The sequence below is a fragment of the Hirundo rustica genome, chromosome 6 (genome assembly GCF_015227805.2).
Source record: "Hirundo rustica isolate bHirRus1 chromosome 6, bHirRus1.pri.v3, whole genome shotgun sequence".
NCBI lineage: Eukaryota > Metazoa > Chordata > Aves > Passeriformes > Hirundinidae > Hirundo > Hirundo rustica.
In genome coordinates, this window is record NC_053455.1 from 39,789,232 (window position 1) to 39,809,768 (window position 20,537).

At 46.9% G+C, this 20,537-nt stretch overlaps 2 protein-coding genes across 4 annotated transcripts in view; one reads left to right on the top strand and one right to left on the bottom strand.

The window, feature by feature from the left end:
• CSTPP1 (centriolar satellite-associated tubulin polyglutamylase complex regulator 1) overlaps window positions 1-8,585 on the top strand; it is a 78,990-nt gene extending 70,405 nt beyond the window's left edge. For both annotated transcript variants that reach the window (XM_040066729.2, XM_040066730.2), the window contains 4 exons: window positions 1,679-1,874; window positions 3,410-3,519; window positions 6,617-6,680; window positions 7,155-8,585. In XM_040066729.2, the coding sequence (XP_039922663.1) occupies window positions 1,679-1,874; window positions 3,410-3,519; window positions 6,617-6,680; window positions 7,155-7,335 (551 nt within the window). In that variant the 3' untranslated portion in view covers window positions 7,336-8,585. The remainder of the gene's footprint in view (window positions 1-1,678; window positions 1,875-3,409; window positions 3,520-6,616; window positions 6,681-7,154) is intronic.
• A 612-nt stretch (window positions 8,586-9,197) lies between these two features.
• Window positions 9,198-18,956, bottom strand: ARFGAP2 (ADP ribosylation factor GTPase activating protein 2). 2 transcript variants are annotated; one of them, XM_040066727.2, is made up of 17 exons: window positions 18,708-18,956; window positions 18,345-18,463; window positions 17,362-17,434; window positions 16,726-16,857; window positions 16,556-16,636; window positions 15,664-15,766; window positions 14,969-15,025; window positions 14,378-14,422; window positions 13,243-13,295; window positions 12,707-12,843; window positions 12,032-12,163; window positions 11,424-11,552; window positions 11,216-11,344; window positions 10,704-10,830; window positions 10,496-10,586; window positions 10,257-10,375; window positions 9,198-9,815 (listed from the first exon to the last, which is right to left on the bottom strand). In XM_040066727.2, the coding sequence occupies exons 1-17, from the start codon at window positions 18,777-18,779 to the stop codon at window positions 9,795-9,797; spliced, it is 1,620 nt and encodes a 539-aa protein (XP_039922661.1). In that variant the 5' UTR covers window positions 18,780-18,956; the 3' UTR covers window positions 9,198-9,794. The 2 variants fall into 2 exon arrangements, with proteins under 2 accessions (XP_039922661.1, XP_039922662.1); XM_040066728.2 differs by lacking the exon at window positions 14,378-14,422 and having other exon boundaries at window positions 18,708-18,951.
• Window positions 18,957-20,537: the final 1,581 nt, after the last annotated feature.

The window sequence follows — 20,537 nt, forward strand, 5'->3', positions numbered from 1 at the left end:
CAGTCTGAGTTTTAATTGGATGGGATACTTCTAAAATTCTCGGCAGGAAAAGTACAAATCAAATCATATTGGAGTATGTGTGTGTATTTTCTCATGCTCACCCATATACATCTGTAAAATCCCCAGGTATTTTTAAACATCAGGAGACAAGGTGGAGAAACTTGGATGAGCATTCAGTTGCTTGTCCTGTATGGGAAGACTGCTTTAAAATACATCATCCTACTGCCCTAGCCCCTCTACATTGTGACTGAGGAACGAGAATCTCATTCAGGACAAAAAGAGGGAAGGAAGCATTAGATATGCTTCCAAGCACTGGCTAGCATGCCACTTTCTCACCTCCTGGCACACAGCACTTTCTAACATAAAGCTCATGGATTTCTGTCCACTCACACTGAAATGGCTCCCTCTGATGGACGCAGCTCACAATCGGTCTCGACCAGGAGAAATGGGCCAGGTTTTGGATACTCAGAAACACTGGCTAGAAGCTGTTGTGAGGAGAGTCTGTGGTCAGAGAGTGACTTTCTGATCTGATCCAACCTGTGAGTTCCCATCTTAGTAGCACTTAGGAATCTGCTGCTATCCTTAATACAAAAATCTCTTTTTCTCAATACTTCTTTGTATATACTTCCCTTGTAACTCCACTGTGCATATCACAACTTTATCCATGACAAGTAATTGTAAAAAAACAGTTCAAAATGGTGATTTTGAGTTGGGCAGAACCAGGCTTGCAATGCCTTTAGTCAGGGACAGAAAATGTGTTTGGAAAGCTTTCTCCAGTATAACAAATATTTCCATGGAACTGCAGAACCTCAGCACAGCCCCAGGGCCTGCTGACATCCTGATTTTCCTCTCCACCCACCTCACGCACAGCATTGCACTTCCATTCACTCAGAAATGAAATGCCACTGGAGTCCTGGCAAGCTCATTCTTGTGTACACACACTCAAAGATCCCATCCCTGTCCTTTCACCCAGGCACAGTGCACACACGCAGCCTGTCATACACTCTCCCACCAACCCACACACATGCAAACCACTCCAAATGGAATCTAGATTTGTAAACTGCTGACCACATCCATAAACAAACTTGTTTAAAATTAGACTCCTGCAGTAAACAGTGGGTAGTATGAGGAGCCTGGGGAGAGGCTTTCTGCCAGCTCCGGCCCTGACCTGCCCTGGCCCTTTTTCTAGATCCTGTGTTATATTTACTTTGGAGCAGCACGGAACGCAAGCTGGGATACAGCCTGGAGCCCTAACTAACATGCTTCCTTTCCTCCTGTTGCAGTTCAATACAGTTTGCTCCCAAATTGGATGAGTTCTTAATCAGTGGCAAGAGGTGGAGAAGGGAAATGTTTTACACTTCACAAACTAGTTTTGTGTTTGACATTAGCTTTCACGCTTCACTATTTTATCAGTGTGCTAGCTAGCCTTTTTTACCTTGAGATGAATCTTCTCAACAGAGTGAGGGACCTCTCATAATCCTCCTAGTAAGAAGACAGCAGCTTCTATGGAAATGGCTGTATTGGCTTGCATAATATCTGTTCTGCGCATGCAGGAGAGTAGAGTTGTGCTTATTTCCAGTTAATACTATGTACAACAGTTTAAGCCACAGTCTGGTAGGTCAGGAGGATGCTTTGCTGGTTACAGCCCTGAGTTTTAAATTGCTTTCTGTTCTTTTAGAGTTCCTGGAAAGCGTGGCTGCCATTTATCAAGACCTGCTGGCTGGTAAGAATCCAAATACTGTGATTGTGCCAACATCATCCTCTGGGCAACATCGGCAGCGCCAGCCCCCAAATGACAGCACCCCACTCGAAGGGGTAGAGGCATCTCTCTTCTACCAGTGCCTGGAGTCCCTGTGTGACAGATCAAAATACAGGTATGAATGGAGTCTAAAATACAGATTTGAAGTCTCTGTCTCTGGAGACCCTTTGTAAGGTTGGAGCTGTGAAGAAAGAGAGGACTTTGAACTAATATTCCCAAATGGCTCTCACTGAAGAAGTATGAAGGGAAACATCATAGCTGAATAGCTCTAATGAAATGAAAGAAACAATTTCATGGACCAAAGAAACATGGGGTTTGAACTGATTCTTGAAGTAATAGATGGATTGGGTCTCTGCTCTCCATCTCACTTCTGCATTGACACTTTAATCAAGGAGAGATCCATCATGAGTTAGCTAGAGGGGATAAACAAGTGCAGTTTCGTTCTTGGGAGCTGAAAGAGCCCACTGGGTGGATGGAGCATGAAGCCTTAGTACACAGGTGAGTTCACACTGTCAGGCTGTACCTGAGCCTGTGTTGGAGCTGGTCTCCAGCTATAGATCCCAGGCACAAGACTAGCTTTAGTTCAGCAGAGAATGGAGCAACACCAGACCTTACTGTATAGCTTTGACAGACATTTTCATCCTAGTTTCTTGCAGGTAGTGAGAGTATGCCCTCCTAGTAGGTCATGGTCTAAAAACACAAAACGACTCAGGACAATCACTCATAACAAGTTCCACCTTATTTCTGCTTTAGGTTTCCAAATCCAGATTTGTGTTCCACAAAACTACTGCTGAACTGCTATCCAGTGCTGTAGATCTAAACATGGAGCTGATGGGTTGTTTTGTTCTTTTAAACAACAAAAGCTCTACATTCCCTGTATATCCTGAGAACTTCAGATGGGAAGAGTACTGTGGGCCCATCTGGTAGGTCAGGCTTTGTACAGCACTATGAGGGGAGCCATTCCCAGCCTTTCATGCAGTAGCTCAATACTCAGGCTTTGGTAACCACTTCTGCCTGAGGGATCACCAGCCCACCCCCACATCTGCCAGGGATACCACTACACCATTGACTGTTCACTGACACTTCCTCTTTATGAGAAGAGGAATATGCTAATTTAGTCCTCCCTTAAATAGTGTTCTCTGACATATTTAGGCTATCATTGGAGAAGTTTTCTTGCCCCTTGGATGACTATCACTGATAATAGTGTGGTAACAGCATCGCTGAAAGTGTTCAAAAATGTGTAGCTGTGGCAGTTAGGGACATGGCTTAGTGGTGAACACAGCAGTGCTCCATTAACCACTGGACTCAATGGTCTTTTCCAAACTTAACGCTTCTATGAAAGTTTATTGACTTCTGAAAGAATTTCCCAGAGGATTTTTGAAAAAAACATGCTTTTCTCACTGTCCTTGGAATGAAGACAGGTAAGACTGCTCCTAGTGATGTCCCCCATATCAAAGATCTTGCTTAGCAAATGGGGGGCAGATCCAGTGCTCAATGAGCAAGCTGGTGGCTGTTTGTTTTAAACTGAGTCAGGGCAACCTGACAGTGTTAGAACAGGTAAAAGGGTTTATTTCTTGATTTTGAGCTGGGTCTTAGAAAATAAAGATTATAATTTGGAAGACAAGATGATCTCTGTCTCTCTTTTCCTAGCTGCCCACCTTCTGCTCTTGTGAAGGAAATGCTGAGTAGTGTGCAAAGAATGACCTTCTGTGGATTCCTTATGGCTCTTGCCAAGGATCAGGGCATCAATCGAGCCCTAGGTAAGACTTCTACAAATGATACAGCTCTAGATTTTCAGTCGTTCTGTATTTCTGTGAAATTTCCTTTGTAATTATAACCCACATTTTACACTGTCAGGAAAAGAGTGAGGGAAGTTTTTAATCTTTTTGTTGATGGATTAACTTTAAAAACATAACACTGTGCCTTACTGTCTGCCTGAAGCTGTGGAGCTTCCTCAAGGATTACTTTGGATTGAGTTGCCATCCTATGTTTTAGCCCTTTGCACTCCCACAGATTTTAAATGGCAGCTCTCATCTATAAGAAAAGAAGCACACCTAATGGAAAACCTCTGCTGTCTCCTTGGCTCAAAGGTTAAAAGCCCAGTCTGTCCCAGATCTTCCCCATCTTCCCTCAAGGCAGTGTACTCTTGCTAGTAGCTATCTTTGGCCTGCTGAAAATCTGGTCATAAAACACAAACTGCTACAAAAATCTGTACCGCACTGCTGTGGGAACCACAGGGATTACCAACCGACATCTCACTGCTTGTTTCTATGTTGTGCTGGTTTGGAGCAGGGAAGCAGCGTTACATTGGCAAAGGACAGTATGTAATTCATCCATAGTTCACTCACAGTTTCCTATTTCCCCCATATGCCTTGCTTGTGCTTTTCCTCCTCCTACAAAGAGGAACAGAAATGGTTTCTCTGTTTGACAAGACTGTATTCAGGGGATAAATTTAAATGGCAGGAGCAGGGAGGGAGGGCTGTGTGGGGGGGTATTCCCAAACACTCATCTCCACTCATCTCCACTCAGCAAATCACATGGCCATTAAGGGTAGATGTCTCTCTCTGGGTAAGTATCCTCTTCCTCTGCTTCTGGGCCAGTATCTGCCAGTCCCTAATTGCAAAGACAAAACAATGAAAAGGTATACCTTGCCTGAGGGCTGCTTCTTTTGCACAGGTGTGTGTCACAGTACAGTAAAAGTGTGTCTTCCCTGGCTGAGCCCCTTCTTACAGCAAACCATTTAAGCTGCTAATGCTCCTCTGGGGCAGGGCAGATTGTATATCAAAGGTGCATGAATACAGCCCTGCAATCCCCTCTGAAAACAGGCTTAGAAAGCAGTGTATTCACAGCAAGGAAGGTGATGCCTGGATGGCAGCAAGCAAAATCTTTTTTTCCTTTGCCCTATGAAATACACTTCTAGTCAAGCATAAAGAAAACAGATGAAAAGGAAAAAAAAAAAAAAAAAAATCCTGCCCACAGCCTCCATTGTGCCATCTACAAAGTGAGTGGGTTTTCGTTTTCATTAATGTAGGCCCGTCCTCTGGCCCTCTGCCAGCCTCCTGCTGAGGCCTCTCTCAGAGGAGGGGCAGCAACCACAAGTCTGACAGGTGCTAGCGTTTTTGGCAAGGAAAGGAGGATTCTTTTCCTGGTGTCTTTTAATCTCTCCTGAAGGGTGATTTCAATAGTCTTTGGTGTGTAGGGGATCACAAGCTCCCCAAAGCCCTTCAGCTAGAGCAGTTTCAGGCAGAGGAGGTTTTGGTCTCACAAAGCCAGCAGCTCCTCTTGGGAAACAGGGATAGGGATTAAAGCAGCTTGTTCAGGCTGGGACAGTGCTGCTGAGTTCACCAGGCAGGCTGGAATCTGCAGTGTATCTCCAATGTCAGTGTTGATTTGTGAATTCTTCAAGTGCCATTTATCAACTCTCCCAAGTAAATCTTGTGCCCTAGAGACTTCACTGTGCACTCTGCAACTACAGAAACAAGTTAAGCTTTAGTTGCTTATTCTTTTAAGTGAGCCCACAAAAAGAAGCAGACTGGGACACTTCTGTGAATCTCCTGGCACAGTTTTGCAGTGCCAGACTTTCCTGCTCATTTACAAGACGAGTAGACCAGAACCCAAAAAAATGAGGGAATCGGTTCTGGTCTGAACTCACTCTAGTTTTCAGGCACTCATTGCTACATTTTTGATGACTGCTGCCAGCCTGCCTCTGTGGGACAAGTGGCTCACCTGCAAGAGCAAGGTAACAGTGCCAGCAAACAGATTTGTGTCCCCACAAGGAACACAAAGCCCCTTTCCAAAGGTATTGAGTGTAGCACCCAAGTATCTCTAAAAACCTTAGAAACAGCATCCCTCATGGTACTGTAGGTAGAGATTACCAGATGGGTTTTTTGTCCTGGTGTGTATCAGTGGTACTCTCCAGGCTCTGGTAGGAAATCTCTGTGCTGTTCTCTGTCATTTCTGTGCTCACTGCTCACACTCACCCATAACCCCTATACAGAGTGGAGTTTGTTAAAGAATTGAGAAGGAGTGCTTTCCTAAGAGCCCCATCTTCCTTTCTGGTTCTGCTAAGGTCCCAGTGTTTTCAGAGAAGAGCAAGGATTAACAATCAGCTGCTCCACTCCTGAACTATACCATGTCCTTCATCTGGAGTAAGGTTTCTAATGTGAAAAGGAGCATGTTGATCTTACTCTGAGAGGGTGCCCAAGTACTGGCCCAGCCTTTCATGCTCACACCCAGACAGCACGAAATGCTGGAGCACAGTTCATCCACACTTAATTCTTGTAGACAATGTGTATGAGAGTCAGGCCTGACTTTCCTGAGTTGCAAGGAAAGCAAAAGCCTTAAATCTATGGAGTGTTTTGACCCCCAAGATCAGAGCACCATAAGAAAGGCAGGTGGCACAAAACCATAGATAACCCTCGGTGCTATAGTGCATGTTTCAGTCTGTGGCACTGACACCACCACATCTATTCCATCTGGTACCGGTGACTATACTGGGCAATGAACAGAGGGCCAAAGCTGACAGACTGCCACCTCCCTGACAGTCAGTACTCTAATTTTGTACAGTGAACGAAAACTGCCAGATCCTCAGGGCTGTAGGAAGTGAGATTACTGAGGCTGCCTCTCATTTAGTCTGAGCTCAGCTATAGCATGTATGAAAGACACAGAAAATGGATCATCATTCTTCATCTACAATCCTCAACGTTGTGTCCCTTTCTCTAAATAGGTATAAGGAAAAGTGTTCTCTGTCTTGCAGGCCAGATTTTGGATGCTGCTATGGCTTGAACACTTTTCTTGAAGAATGAATAGTGTAACTCTGCTGACACTTTCATTGGTTGCCTTTTTTTCTCGTCCCAGGAGCTCTGCCAGATAAAGGAGACTTATTTCTGGACCCTGCCATGGATGAGGAACTTGAGAAATTGTAAGTGGAATTGCCTAAACTAGGAGGTAAAGCAACAGATTAAGAGTAGCATGCTAAAGAAGAGTGTAATAAAGTAGAGGAGCTGCAGGAGCATCCTGAAGAGGAAGGGCTTCTTTCTTTGTAGTGCCTCAGTGCAGTTAATAAAATCCTTACAAGAGTCCTCAGAAACAGAGGGGAAGAGTGTGACTCAAAGAGGGATCAAGAGGAAGCAGCATTCTCTAACGAACAGGGAAATTTTGTCTGGATAGTGAAAAGTAGAAGTGTTGGAAGGAAAGAGATCAGTCCAGAAAATATGTTTAAATAGGAGAAGATTCACACAGTGAATCTGGGAGATACCAATGCGTGTTCCCCCTCTATGCCATGATCATCTTTTCATCCCTGTGCTAGTTTTAGGTCTTTCTCCCACGTTCACTCCAAGAGTGCTGCAGTGGAAATTTTAGCAACATGTTGCCTAGCATTTGTCTTTTCTTTCAGGGTAGCTCAGGTTTCAGGACTTTCTGTCTCTGGTCCTGCCAGCTCCAGTGCAGACACAGCAAATATGCCCATTCGTAACTCACCCAGGATTAACTCACCTTGGAAACCTCTACACCATCGTCGAAAAATGGATGCCGAGAGTGAAGGCTCCAATGAAGAGACAGACTCCTCTGAAAACTGAAGGTTTTGAGGGTGGGCACCATTCCCACCTTGGGTTTCTCCAGAAGCCACTGGAGGAACAGCACCTCCTCCCCGCGCATCTGCTCTAACTCCGTCTACATCAGCGGTGTGTTGTGTGGCTGCGCTAATCCCCGGTGCTGGGTTCACCCATTTTTTCCCAGGAACGACTTGCCTTTTTCTTAGCTCCAAGTCCGTGCAGGAATAGCTCCTCCGCAGAAGCCATTTACAGCTAGAGCTACGCTTCCCTCTGCTGGCAGGCACAAGGCGGCAGCCGCCAGCTCTGCCACCGCGTGGAACCAGCCGGGTATGCTCTCACCGGGGCGCTCCCTCCCAGTTCCGCAGTTCAGCAGGTGCTGAAGCAGCAGGAGCTCTAGTACAGGCCGCTTGCCAGTGATTTGTTGTGTAGCTCTGTTCAGATTTGGCCCAGATAACAGAGTGGTTAAATCGGCAGCAGCAGCTCTGCACTTGCGTTCCATTATTCCCAGTAAAGCTGCATCTGATCAAAGGTAAGGAAATTCCTGAAGTTCCTAAAAAAGGGCAGCCTAGATACTGCCATGCAACCTGTCTCTGCTTTGTGCTTTCTCCTCCATGTGTCCAAGACTTGCCAAAGCAAATACAGCAAATAAGCTAGATTGCAGTAAGTGCTGCATGGTGCTGTCTGGCTCCACTGCTGTACCGCGTGCCCTTCGGTGAGGTCTGCCCATCCCTCCAACAGTATATTAGGGTCATTTGGAAAAGTGAATTTCAGAGGATTTGGCCAAATTCCTTGGCCACAGGTACTATGGCTTCCAAGCATGTACAGCACCACCTGGGGCTGGGTGAGCATAAGCACTAAGGAAAAAGGAAGCAGTCCTCAAATAAGATCCAGTTGGGGTTTTTTTGTAAATATTGGTTGTGTTGGAGCAGCAGTGTAGCCCTTAAAACTACAAAAATAAGTAGCATCACATTGCAGCCGTTTAGACCTCCACAGCCCCAAATGCTTTGTCTAGCCTGGCTCCTGTGCCCCAGCTTGTATTGACTAGTTATTTCTTGGGGAACTTCAGTTTCTCATGCTTCTTTGGGAGCCTCATTGCTTCTCCTGGTCATAAACTGCTGCAGCACGGGCCCCTAGGAGCTGGTAACCCAAAGCTTGTAGCAGGGTGCCGGCAGGGTTATTTATTTATTGTAAGTTAAATTATTTATGATCTGTGCATTCTCTCCCAGCTCGGTGAGTGGCTGTGACAGCCTGGCAATAAAGCACGCTGTGTCAGGCCTCTGCTGCGTCTGAGTCCGTGGGTCTTCTGGGCAGCTCCAGCCCCTCCTCAGGGGGAGTGGTATCTGGTGGGCAGGACCAGTGCAGGGCCCCGGCCCTCTTCCCGGGCTCCAGGAACGCCTCGGCTCCCCCGAGTGCCTGGACCACCACCACACCCGCAGCCCCAGCCTGCTGTGGGTACTGTGACATTGACACAACTGCGGCAGAGCACAGACAAGGTACAGGAAGACCCAACCCTTACCCGCCTCGTGCCCCACCAAGGTGAAACATAACCACAGAGCAGCGGAGTAAAACCCTTCCCTCCCGCCCACAGCTGCCGTAGCCCTTCAGCTGGATAGGAGAGATGAACCCCCTGCAAGCCTCTTCCCAGTCCCAGAACAAAAGCCCCAGCCTCTCTTTGCTAACTACATGTAACTAGCCCTTTCCCACCCTTCTTCTTACTACCAAGTACTCAACACCATAGCCCAAGGAAGAGAAAAGCACTCTTGTTAAAAACAGAGGCCAAGCTGAACAGGACTAAAATGACAGTGTCTGCTGCTGCACCTCATAGTTAAGTGAGAGGCTTTGATCTGATCAAAAGCTGGGCAACAAAATAAACCAGGGATCCAGTAAATGTCTTTAGTTCTTTACCTGGGCCTTTTTTGCTGATGACGTAGTTAGAAGCTAAAAAAATAATTTTTGATTTTTTTTTCTCTCACCTTCATATATGCTGGTTTAGAAGACAGTAAAAAGGACCAGATCATGGTAAAAGGCAAACCCTGCAAATACAGAGGACTCCACAGCACCATGGATTGGGAGCAGTGATCAGAACAAAAAACAGTCATGTCACATGATGTTCAGAAAAACAGCATTCCCCTTTTCTCTGTCACTTGGTGAGCTAAGGTATGGGCCAAAGAAGGACAGGAGCACTGATGAGGGTAGCCCAGGAGTTCCTGTCCTATCTTTTACAGCAATGCAGTTAACCCTGTAAGATGGCCTGTCTCCACTGGCTAGTAGATAGCAGTGGGTGTGAGGGCACATTGAATTTTAATAGAGTGGAATCCAGAGATATTCAGAAAGCATCCTGGGCACAGCCATGTCCTGACCCCCTCCGCTTACCTTCTCCCCTCCCCACCCAACCAGACAAGTAAGACAATCCTGCAGAGTTTACTCCAGGCAAAGGTGGAATCAGTGCCTCTTGATGGCTTCCCTTTGCAGTCCCTGGGTCATCAATATGAACCATAACGATCCTAAGGAGGAAACAGACAAAGACACTTTGCTACAACAGCTTTGTGCAAAATTCACCGACAGATAACAAGAAATTGGGGGGGGTTGGTATTTTAATGCAGTGTGAGGTTGCCTAGGACAGGACGTTGTAAAAAGGCACAAGGTAAAATGACCTTGACTTTTAAAATTCTGCCTGGAATTTGTGGGAAAAGGTTTATCTAACATAACAAGGTGTCCTGTGCAGCAGAAGGGTAAGGCTGGCCAAGTAGAGTTCACTGGCAATTGCTCAGCTATTGTAATGCAATCAACAGCTATATTAAACAGGGAACTTTCCACATAATTTGAGAAGATAGTGGTAATTCCAATGGAGAATTCCAATGGAGAATTCCAATGGAGACCAGGTTATGGTGAAAGTCCCTGAACGTGACAACAGCCTTTCTGAAGATGTCATAATGTAAACTCACCTGAAGGGAGTTCATCACCCCATTGGCCAGGACAGCCATCTTGCCAGCAACTGATTTCACTCCTTGCTTGAACTGTGCAATGTCAGCTGCAGGTAGGACATTTCCAATAGACACACCACCTACAAGAACCAGGAAGAGTCAGCCCAGAGTCCCTCAGCTCCAGAAAGCACCCTGATCCCCTCCAGTCTAGGTCTTCCAAAGCTGGCCCCCCTTCCTCAACCGACGGAGTGCTAACAAACCTGAGTGCACATTGTCAGCCTCTCCAAACAGGTCTGCAGAGCTGATGGCACTGCTGCCCGAGAGCTGCTGCAGTCGGGATCTGGCTTCATACTACAGCAGAAGACAGAACAAAAAGGTTACATAGGAAGGGAACAAAGCAGGACCTGAGCAAACAGGAGGAGGTAGAGCCAGAGCTGTACCAGTATAAGCACTGCAGAATGCATCTACCTCAGCATCTGCCTCCCTTCCAAAGAACATATCTGAAGAGATAGCTTTAGCCCCTGCAAACTTCTGCCGAGCTTCATTGGATTCCACCATGGATGGCCTGTTCTCAATCTCTCGCCTACTGGTGGGTCTGAGGAAACAAGAGGAGACATCTCGGATTAAGCTCACCAACACAGTGAAGAATCAGACTTCTGTCTCAGACTTCATCTAATGAAAGGAAAGCAAGTCATCCTTAAGTATTAGTTAAACTGGGACTCTCCTCTCCCCACCTCAGGACAGTCAGCACTCGACCACCACAGATGCTGTGTAAAATTACGGACATGACATGCAAAGAAGCGTCCAAGGCCCCTTCACTCGAGGCCCTTTTTCTTGGGCTTGTCTGTGCCTGTGCAAGTCATTTTCTGCAGCACAAGGCTCCTGCTATAACACAGCAGCTTCTATGCCACAGCTCCCACGCTTATCCTTCATCCCCTACACAAGGGGCACAAGGTACACTAGCAGTGGCAAGCACTTACCTCTCTGAAACCGGACGAATGCTGGAAACGGTCACCTCTGGTTCCTCCTCTTTGTCCATACCCCATGAAGAGTCTGATTCCCATCGTGAGCCAAATGCATCTTCGAATGAGAAGGGATTGTATTTGTACCTAGGTACCAAAAACAGGTAATTTACACCAGACATGAAATTCAGGAATAAGCAACGACTACACTGAAGCCAAGTCTTACTTGGGAGGTCCAGATGTGAAGCTTCCACCATCTTCAAACAAGTCCAATTGGGAGCGGGAAGATTTTGCTACCAGCGGTGTCTCCTGCTCAATTACTTGCATCTCAGACATCACCGAGTGTGAAACAGAACTAGCACAACAAACAGACAGAGTCAGGGCTGATGGGTCTGACAGCATCCAGTTCCTACAACTAGTCTGCCTCAAAATTCAATGTGGCCTTCAGAGCCAGGGCATGTGACACAAATTTTGAGGGAGAGTTGTGGGATATCAGCCCCCTTCACCACTTATCTATGCTCCTTCAGAAGTCTTGAGCTACCTCCTTTAAAGGAAGGATTCTCCAGGGAGACACCTGTCAAGCAGCAGGGCTCTAGTGCTAGACACTGACAGGGCACACATATCCATGGAAAAGCTCAAATGAGAACCAGAACCTTTGAACAGAGTCCCTATTTCTTCTGGGGCCTGAAGCATTTTCAGTCAGAGACCAGCACAGAAGCACTTTAACTCATCTCCTCATCTATTACGAGAACAAATTACTGCCTTCAAGAAACTCTTATAGCACAGGGTACTTCCAAGACACTGGTCTGTCCTATGCCACCCACAGCCAAGTACCTTCTGGACACCAATCCCATGCCCAGCCTCTCTGCTTGTTCACGTTTCTTCCCTTCAAGGTTCTGGAGTTTCTTCTCTTCCTTCTTCCGATCAAGCTGCAGTTCCTGATAAGCCAGTCGCATTGAGGTGACTCTAAGGGAAAGAGCCATGGTGGGTGCCAGCTCATTACCCTCCCTCGTTGCCCGTGTTGTAGAGGAACAAGTGGTTAAGGAACCCCAACCACCCTTCAAAACAGCCACTTTCACAACAGCTCTGCCAAAAATCCTTGCACAGAAGCTACTGCTTGTTTTGCCATCTCCTTCACTGGGATTCAACTCTTCTTTGGCTAACCATGATTTCCTTACTGTAAGCATCACAATGTCTATCTTCTCCCCACCCCTGCCCCCAGAATTATCCATCCAGTTCAGCCTTTAGCTTTTTCAGCCCTGTCCAAAGGTGAACAGAAACACACAATACTTAAGTATCTGCTCCCTACACTCTTCTAGGAATGCTAATTTCAATAAAATACAGCAGTATAACTTGTGCCCTGCTGCAAGGGCCATACCGGCATATAGCTACTGCTTTTCCTCGTGCAGTATGTTCTGTAGTCACATTTGGTGATCCTAGGGTGAACAGCATTAACCCCACACTACTGCCTTAGGTATGCTCGGTACTCATCCCAAACAGGGCACTTACATGGACTCCTCGGCTTGTTTTCTGGACTCTGCTGCCTGCTGCTCCCTCAGCTGTTCTGCCACCTGCGCTTGCCGCTCAATCTCGCTGAAGCTCTGGCTGCTGACTTTCTGGGCTCCAAGACCTTTTTTTGCACCCAGCTTGAAAAACAAAACCAAAATCCTGTGGATTCCTCATCCTAGATTGTTCATTGTAGGAGAAAACCTGAATCCTACTTCTTGCTGCACCAATGAGGCCTTCAGTCTCCCTGTGTAGTCACCACCTACAGACCCAAAAGAGCTTCCAACACAGTATGGAAGAACACCCAAGAGTCAACCCACCAGTGGCCAACACTTAGAGACCACCCACATATGCTTCAGACCACAACCAGTAATAATCCAGAACATAATTTTTTTTGGCAATAATATACCTGCTGCTTAAGGTCTCCTTTCCCCAAAACAGACCTCTACAGCTTTGTCAAGCAGAAAGCAAGGATCAGGGAAAGGACAGCAGAAATGCAAGACATGCTTTACCTCCCCTCCATAAAAGAGCAGACATACCCCTTTCTTGGCAGCTCCGGGCTTCTTTTTTCCAATGAGGGAGGGTTTAAGTTCTGCAAAAGGAGGGAAGCAGCAAATAAGCAGAAGGGAATTAATTTAAGAGGCCAAAATTAGACAGCAACCCTCATGAACATCCACCACAGCCCAGCTGCAGTAGCGTCCAGGGCACACCATGCAGCTTCACATCAGAAGCCTGGGTGATTTCATCCAGGCAAGAAAGATGCACGTAGAAGCTCCACAGTTGCAGGCTGGTGGCCTAAAGAAGCATGTCCATTTCTGAAGCAACTTATAATTGAACTAAGAACTGTGACTAACTCCTCTGAGTGTTATGCAGTACATATCAGGGTAGTTAGAGAAAGACTAGGTTTATCCCATACACAAATTCAAGAAAATGCAGCTTCGGAGGCATGTGAAGGTCAGAGCCTCACCAATGCCACAGGGGCAACACAGCAAGAACCCTAAAGTTGTGTTTACATGAACATACCAAAAAAAAAAAAGGACCTTAAGTGCAGCAAGCTGTAAAAGCAAAAGGTTCCCCAACACCTTGCACTTGTCACTCTTGAGGGCATGCCACACTTGTAAAACCAGACAAGGGCCAGCCAAGCAGCAGCTGTCTGGGGAAGAAGTGTAAGAACAAAGCAGAGAGGGACTGCCCAAAACTTTCCAGCTTCCTTTAGCTAAGTCCAAAATCTTTTATTGCCCTTGTTGGGCTTTTCTTTTGTGTCTGTGTGTCTCCTAACTTTCAACAGCCACATGACTTTTGTTAGCCCATAAATTATTCTTGACACATTTTATCTTTTCTAGTCTTACGGTAAGTCTTTTTAGATAAGGGGATTCAAAACATTCACATTATCTGAAACTGCTTTCCGCTCATTGTTCCTAACACTTGAATCAAGGTTTTTGGGGGTTTGTGTTTGGGGTTTTTTACATCTCAGGAAACATTTAACAGAAATGTTAATAAGGTCTCTTTACAGATATGACACATCTGGTTTAGATCTCAATACAACAATATAAGCTTTGTCTTGTTCCCTCCCTCTAAGCACAGGAAGCTAAAGTTAGAATTGAAGCAGAATCTCAGGAGGGGCAAGCAGAGCTGTCACAAGCAGCCAGTGCAGGCCAGCTGTTAGCCAGTTACCTCCAGCAGGAGCAGCCCCTTGTGTTGACAGATACATGGACATGTCTGAGGAAGAGACGTAAAACACGGGGAATGAACGGACACTTGAGGACACAGGCTTCCACCCAGAATGAACCCAGTGTGGGCTAGGGGCCTGCTCTCAGTATGGAAAGAAGCTCCAGCTAGGTGTTCTGTGTGCAGTCAGGACAGTTATGGGAGGGGAGAATCAGATACAAATCCCTATTATTCTGAAAGCTAAAAATTCATTTGCCTCCAAAGGTTCTGTAGGGAATCAAACCAGAAAAACAGCCGTGTGGCCTTGATCACCCAAGTTCCAGATATGCAAGTGCCAACTTTTGTCCAAAGCTCAAAACCAGGGAAACATGCTTTTGGGAAAGCAACGGCTTTGAACTCAATTATCCAAATGAGGAGGAAACCTCCAGAAAACTGTGACTTGGTTTTGGGCTTCAGGAACATCCTAAGTACTGGCTCAACAGGGAGATAAACTCGTTCAGACATTCTGGAAACTGGCTCATTGCTTCCCGCTTCACTGAGCTTACTACTGACCAATGGGTATACGAGCAAGACTGATCTGAGAGCGAAGAGTCTTACCTAGAGGAGCTTTAGGAGATGTGCTCAACAAGTCAGTGGATGGACCTTGGCTGAGATCTGTGGGCACAAAACCAGAAGAGAACATTCAGCAGATTGATTCCCTTTTCTTTCCAGTATGCTCGCAGTTCCACTACATCTCTCCTGGCTCCTCTGCACCCACAAATAAGTCCAGTTAGAGTGTGAAATATGCAATTTCCCAAGCAAAACAACTTTACATCTCCACAGAACAAATCATTCCTTCTGCAGTGTTCTTAACACAGTAAAAGAAAGCAAACACTCTGCAGAGAAGAATACAAAGCTGTTCCAAATTACAGCTATGCCCCCAGGTTCTTGGTCTCCTTGTCCTTCCCCCTAGAAAGTTTGCTGTCCTATGTCATTTTCAGACCCACCAAATTCAAGGGGTGGAGAAGAATGTTTAGACAAATAATTACATCTGAAAGCAGAGAAATGGGGCAGCTAATCTCCAAAACAGTTTTGTGTGCATTTCAGGAAAAGTGAAAAATTGACCCCAAATGGAGCAGTGTTTTTCAAAGTCTCCACTAATTTCACTAGATATCATAAGTGTACACAGAACTTCCACTCCTTCAGGCCTGAACCAAAGTTTAAGTTCAACCCTTCCAACAGTACAGTACAGAACTGTATTCTCCTAGAAACGAAGGCAGGTTCTTGAAAAAATTATTCAGTAAAGAACTCACTCAAAACTTCACTGCTTTCTGATGACTTTGCTGCTTTTTCCACCTCTGGAGAAGACTGTGCAGGATTCTGGCTGGCATCTGCTACATCCCAGGTACTGGAAGACTGTAAGGGGATACTCATTCCAGTTATTTGCAGAAGATGAACGAACCAAACAATCCTGAATTTTCTATAGGTTTAGTGACCTGTCTTCAATTTTAGGCCAAAGGAAACTTATTCCAAACTTCAGGCTATGCCTTCCTTGAACATAACATATGGACAAGTCCACATTCCCTTAGCGGGGACAAAAAAAAAAAAAAAAAAAAAAAAAAAAAAAAAAAAAAAAAAAGCTAAGCTGAATGGAAGACAAGCTGGCTAATGAGAGAACTTCCCAGCTTAAAGGAAATTAATTTAAATCTGAATCTGGGAGAAAATGTGAATTAATTTTCCTGGGAAAAAATTCATCTCCACTTCCACTGTCTCTATCTGCCATACAGCTAATTCTTACATTACCTGAAAAAGTCTGCCTGGTGTGGTGCAGTTGCCCAAGTCCACTTTACCAGAGTCTATGCACTCAAAAGTTTCTTCTAAACCAGAAGTTCAAAGTAATAGCTACCCCTTGCATTAACTGTACAAAGAAACTAGGCATTAACACAGCACACAAAGCATCTTCCAGGGCATAGGTGGTAGTTTTGAGTACTCCTTGAAGCTAAAACAAAGGACATGGATATTACAGGGACTGTCCAGATCTGTGACAATGTCCCAGGCAGATGACCGAATCTGACTTCTTCCATGTTACTACTAAATAATTACACAGTTCAGAGTCCTTCCAAGCTAAGTGGGACACTGCTCCTGGCTGAACAGCTGGCAATTGGAGAGCTATTAAGGCTGCCTGCTTTAGGCAGTTCCTCTCACCTGTGTGTGCTCCATGAAGAAATCAGCATCACTCTTGTCAGGGGAGTGCCCAGGGGCTCCACTCAGTCCATCTATAAGCAACTAAAGAGAAGAGAGGCAAAAAGGAAGGTATCCTACAAGACTCAGCATGCAGCAGTAGCCATCTAGCAGTCCAGAGCTGTCAGACTTACATCAGTGCCGTACTTGGCCATGGCGGCGCTTGCCAGCTGCCGGATCTTCTCCCTGTACATCTGGGCAGCTCGACTGTTATATTTAGCATTGGCATCTGTGGTGGTACAGCCGTGCTGGCGGAAGAAAGCAGTCTGAAAAGAGAGGAAATTTCAGTCTCCTGACTGCTGGATCATACTCAAGCAAGCACTAGACAAACTCAACAGAAAAACAAAGCTCCCCAGAGACAGAGGATGAAAAACTGAGAACATGGCACGAACCAACCATTCATTGATCAGTTTTCTACAAGTCCCACTCCAGGGGCCTATGAAAATCATCCACCTTCTCTGCAGAGGGATGATTCTGAGTCACAATGCTGAGCATGAGCTTTCAAACTGATCAGTGTTATTAATTCCTGCTATTTAAGTAGGCTATGGATCTCATTTAAATGAGGTGCAAGAAGATGAGAGATGCACATCAGAAAATAAAGCATTCAAAGGTCAGTCTGACTTCCAAGCACACTTGACAAATGCCCCCCTTCATTACACATTTCAGAGGAGACTGATACCAAGAAAGGCAGACAAAGGAAAGGGACAAGAAACAGAGGAGGTGGATTAGCAAGAGGGGAAGCAAGCAAAATGCCTACAGAGGATCCTCACCGCGTTGGCATTACTGCCCACTTGCATACACCTCAGCTGGAACCAATTCCAGTTAGAATCCAACTCTGTGGACCTGTGTGAGAACCAATTATTTCTATTAATAAAGACCAGGCAAACCAAATGCAAAACCAAGCTCTGGCATAAAATGGTCAGATATCCCACTACTGTTCCAAAGTGTATGAGGCAAAGGTGGGAAAGAAAATCTTGGAAATTTCTTTGCTCCTGTAAAAAATTAATTTCAACTTTTAAAGTGTGGAAAAAGACCAGCTTTCATCCAAATTTTGAGGACCTCTCCCTTGTACTGCTTGTTTAGAGGGCAGAGCTTGAGCTGGGAAAGCACGGCCAAGAACTTTCGTTCTACATGTGATCTCACCACAACATGAGACTCATATTCAGCCCGTCCCACAGGTTTGGCCAAAGCACGTGACAAAGCAACTGAGAATACATCCAAGTAAAGCTAAGGGACACAGAGTATCTCATACCGGTTACTCAACTTCTCCCCCAACAAGTAAAGGTCACAGTTCTGTTAACTTAAAATGCCAATTTTTTCAAGTAAACAAGAACCAGGCTGAAAACCCAACACCATCTTTCCCATTAGGCTGAGAGCAAAAAGATTAAATATTTCTCTTTCTGCCTTGCTCTGCATTACAAAAAAGTATATACACCACACTGCTGCCTTAGTGTCAAGACTGACACACCACACTCTCATCTCTGCTCCTACAATGCCAAGTCTAGACAGCGTTTCTGCAACGTTAGCGAAAGCAACATGTCGAAATTCCACTTGAGGTGCTTTAGAAACTCCATTTTGGGACTGGAAGTGCAGAGTGACCCAGAACCCCCAGCGAGCAAGCCACACAAACCCCGAGGTGATGGCTCGGTGGTAAGGCTTCTCTCCTGGTCCCTGCGTGCTCCCACCCCAAGCGGGACGGCTGCTGCGGGGCTGCCGGCGGTGCCGCGGGCCGCACTCCCCGCTCCCCACGCACCTGATGAAGCTGAGGTGCACGCCCAGGGACCTGTGGACGCCGGAGCAGTCGATGCACAGGAAGACCCCGTAGGTGATACTAGCCCAGCTCGGGTTCTTGGCGCCGCAGTCGAAGCACGACTAAAGCGAAGGCAGAGGAACAGCCAGGTTAAAGCGACGGCTCTGCCGCTCCGCCACCCGCTGCCGCAGCTCGGCGGCCGGGGCCGCTCTGCCCAGGCGTTCCCCAAGGGCCCCTGCCCGGCCGGCCCTACGGCCACCGCAGCGCGGCCCGGAGCCCACCGGGGCCCGGCCGGAGCGCAGGCCGCGGCCGCAGGGCACCAGCCCGGCACGGACAGTCCGGCGGAACCCGGCCGCTCCTAGCTACCTTATTGGCCGGCGCTGCCCGAAGCCGCTTGAAGAGGGTCTGGATCTCCGTCTTACTCGGCTCCGCCGCCATGATCTCTCCTTCCCAGCCACCCCCGCGGGGACGGCAGCCGGCCGGGCCCAATCGGCGCCGCGGCCGCGGTAGAGCCGTTCTGGGCCGGCCCCCCCGCCGCGCCCGTGGGTGTGAACGGCGAGACGAGAGCGAGGTGCCTCTTTCCCTCCGGTCCCGGGATGTGGGGCCGCGTTAGCTGCGGGTCACCCCGGCTGCCGGCCCGACGCCTCGCGGGGGTCACGGCATCGCCTTAGGCACGTGGGACGTTGGGAGCGCCGTGAGCGCGCAGCGCTTCCGGCAGTCCCACAGCGCCCTGCTCGGCGCTGCGGGGAGCCCTGCTGGCCGTGCCCCTCCGTTCGGGGCCGCTTTAGAATGGCACTGGGGCAGTGCGTGCCGTGGGTCATCTGCTACCGCGGGAAAAGCTCAGAGCAGCGTTACAGGCGTCACCTGCTCCAGCGGCCGACCTCGGGGCACCGGGCCTGGTACACCGGCACAAACGAACGGTGATTTGGAAATGACTTACAGAACCACAGAATGTCCTGAGTTGGAAGGCACCCACAGGGATTATCGAGTCCAACTCTTGGCCCTGCACAGGATACCCCTAAGAGTCACACCATGTGCCCGAGAGCATTGTCCTGGGACTTCCCTGGGAGCCTGTTCCAGTGCCCAACCACCCTCTGGGTGATGCACTCTTTTCTGATATCAAACCTTAATCTCCACTGACACAACTCTAAGCCATTCCCTCAGATCCTGACACTGGTCATTAAAGAGAAGAGATCAGTACCTGCCCCTGTGCTTCCCTTCAATATGATACTGAAGACCACGATGAGGCATGAGGTCCCCTCAGTTTTCTCCAGGTTGAAAGACTGAGTGACTTCATCCACGCCTGGTATGGCTTCCCTTTCAGACTCTTCATTGCCCTGATTTAATCAGGGGAGACCTCTCAAGAAGCTGTTACTTGGCTATGCAGTAATTAAGGGATCATGAGGCAGTAATCAAGGTAGGGAAGTTGTTACTTCAAAGCAAAAATGATGTCAGGGCCCTTAATGGCTGTATTTCCTGCCTAGAAGCAGTTGGGTATTGGCTAGAAAGTCATTCAGTTGCAATACAAGAAAAATAGGAAAAGATATGGTTGTGTTGTGAACTGAAAATCAATGACATATAGTCCATTTCATGCTTTAGCGGAAAAAAAAAAAAAAAAAAAAAGTGGCTGCAGAGCAGTGAGCTGTTCAGGAGGATGAGAACAACAACAAAAGTTAATCAGTAGCATGGTATTACAAAGATGGAATGCATTGGGATTTCCTTACCTCTGGAAAGAGGCAAGAGGTTGCTCTCTAACACCAGCTTGTCACTCAAAGAAACTCTTAAATATACTAATATCTTCCAGTTTAAATTTAAAGGCTTTCTTCATTCATTTCCACATTATCCACAGATGTTAAGGTAGACCATAGAATTCCTTTTAATGGGAACCTAGGACCCATGGTCGTAGGAAGATACATAAAGTATTGGGACATAGAGATGCCATCAGGAGCAACAGAGCTGTTGAAGAAAAAAAAAAAAAAAGCCCTGCAGAAAAACCCTTGCAGGTTTAGCAGGGTGTTCTGGGAATCAGCAAAGCTCTAACTGCATGATCACAGTGAGAGCTGATATGATAGGCACATGCAGTAAGATGAGAGGCTTCTGGCTGACACATCCGATTGAAGCTGCTCTGGGATGAATTTCTGAGCTGAATAGTGAAGGCTGATCTAACCTGATAGAGCTCATTCTTGGCAGCAGTCT

Coding starts and splice junctions, on each gene's coding strand:
- ARFGAP2 (XM_040066727.2), bottom strand. CDS start 18,779: ATGGCGGCGGAGCCGAGTAAGACGGAGATCCAGACCCTCTTCAAGCGG. Junction 18,464..18,707: donor GGGCAGCGCCGGCCAATAAG/GTAGCTAGGAGC, acceptor CCTTCGCTTTAG/TCGTGCTTCGACTGCGGCGC. Junction 17,435..18,344: donor GTGCACCTCAGCTTCATCAG/GTGCGTGGGGAG, acceptor GTTCTCACACAG/GTCCACAGAGTTGGATTCTA.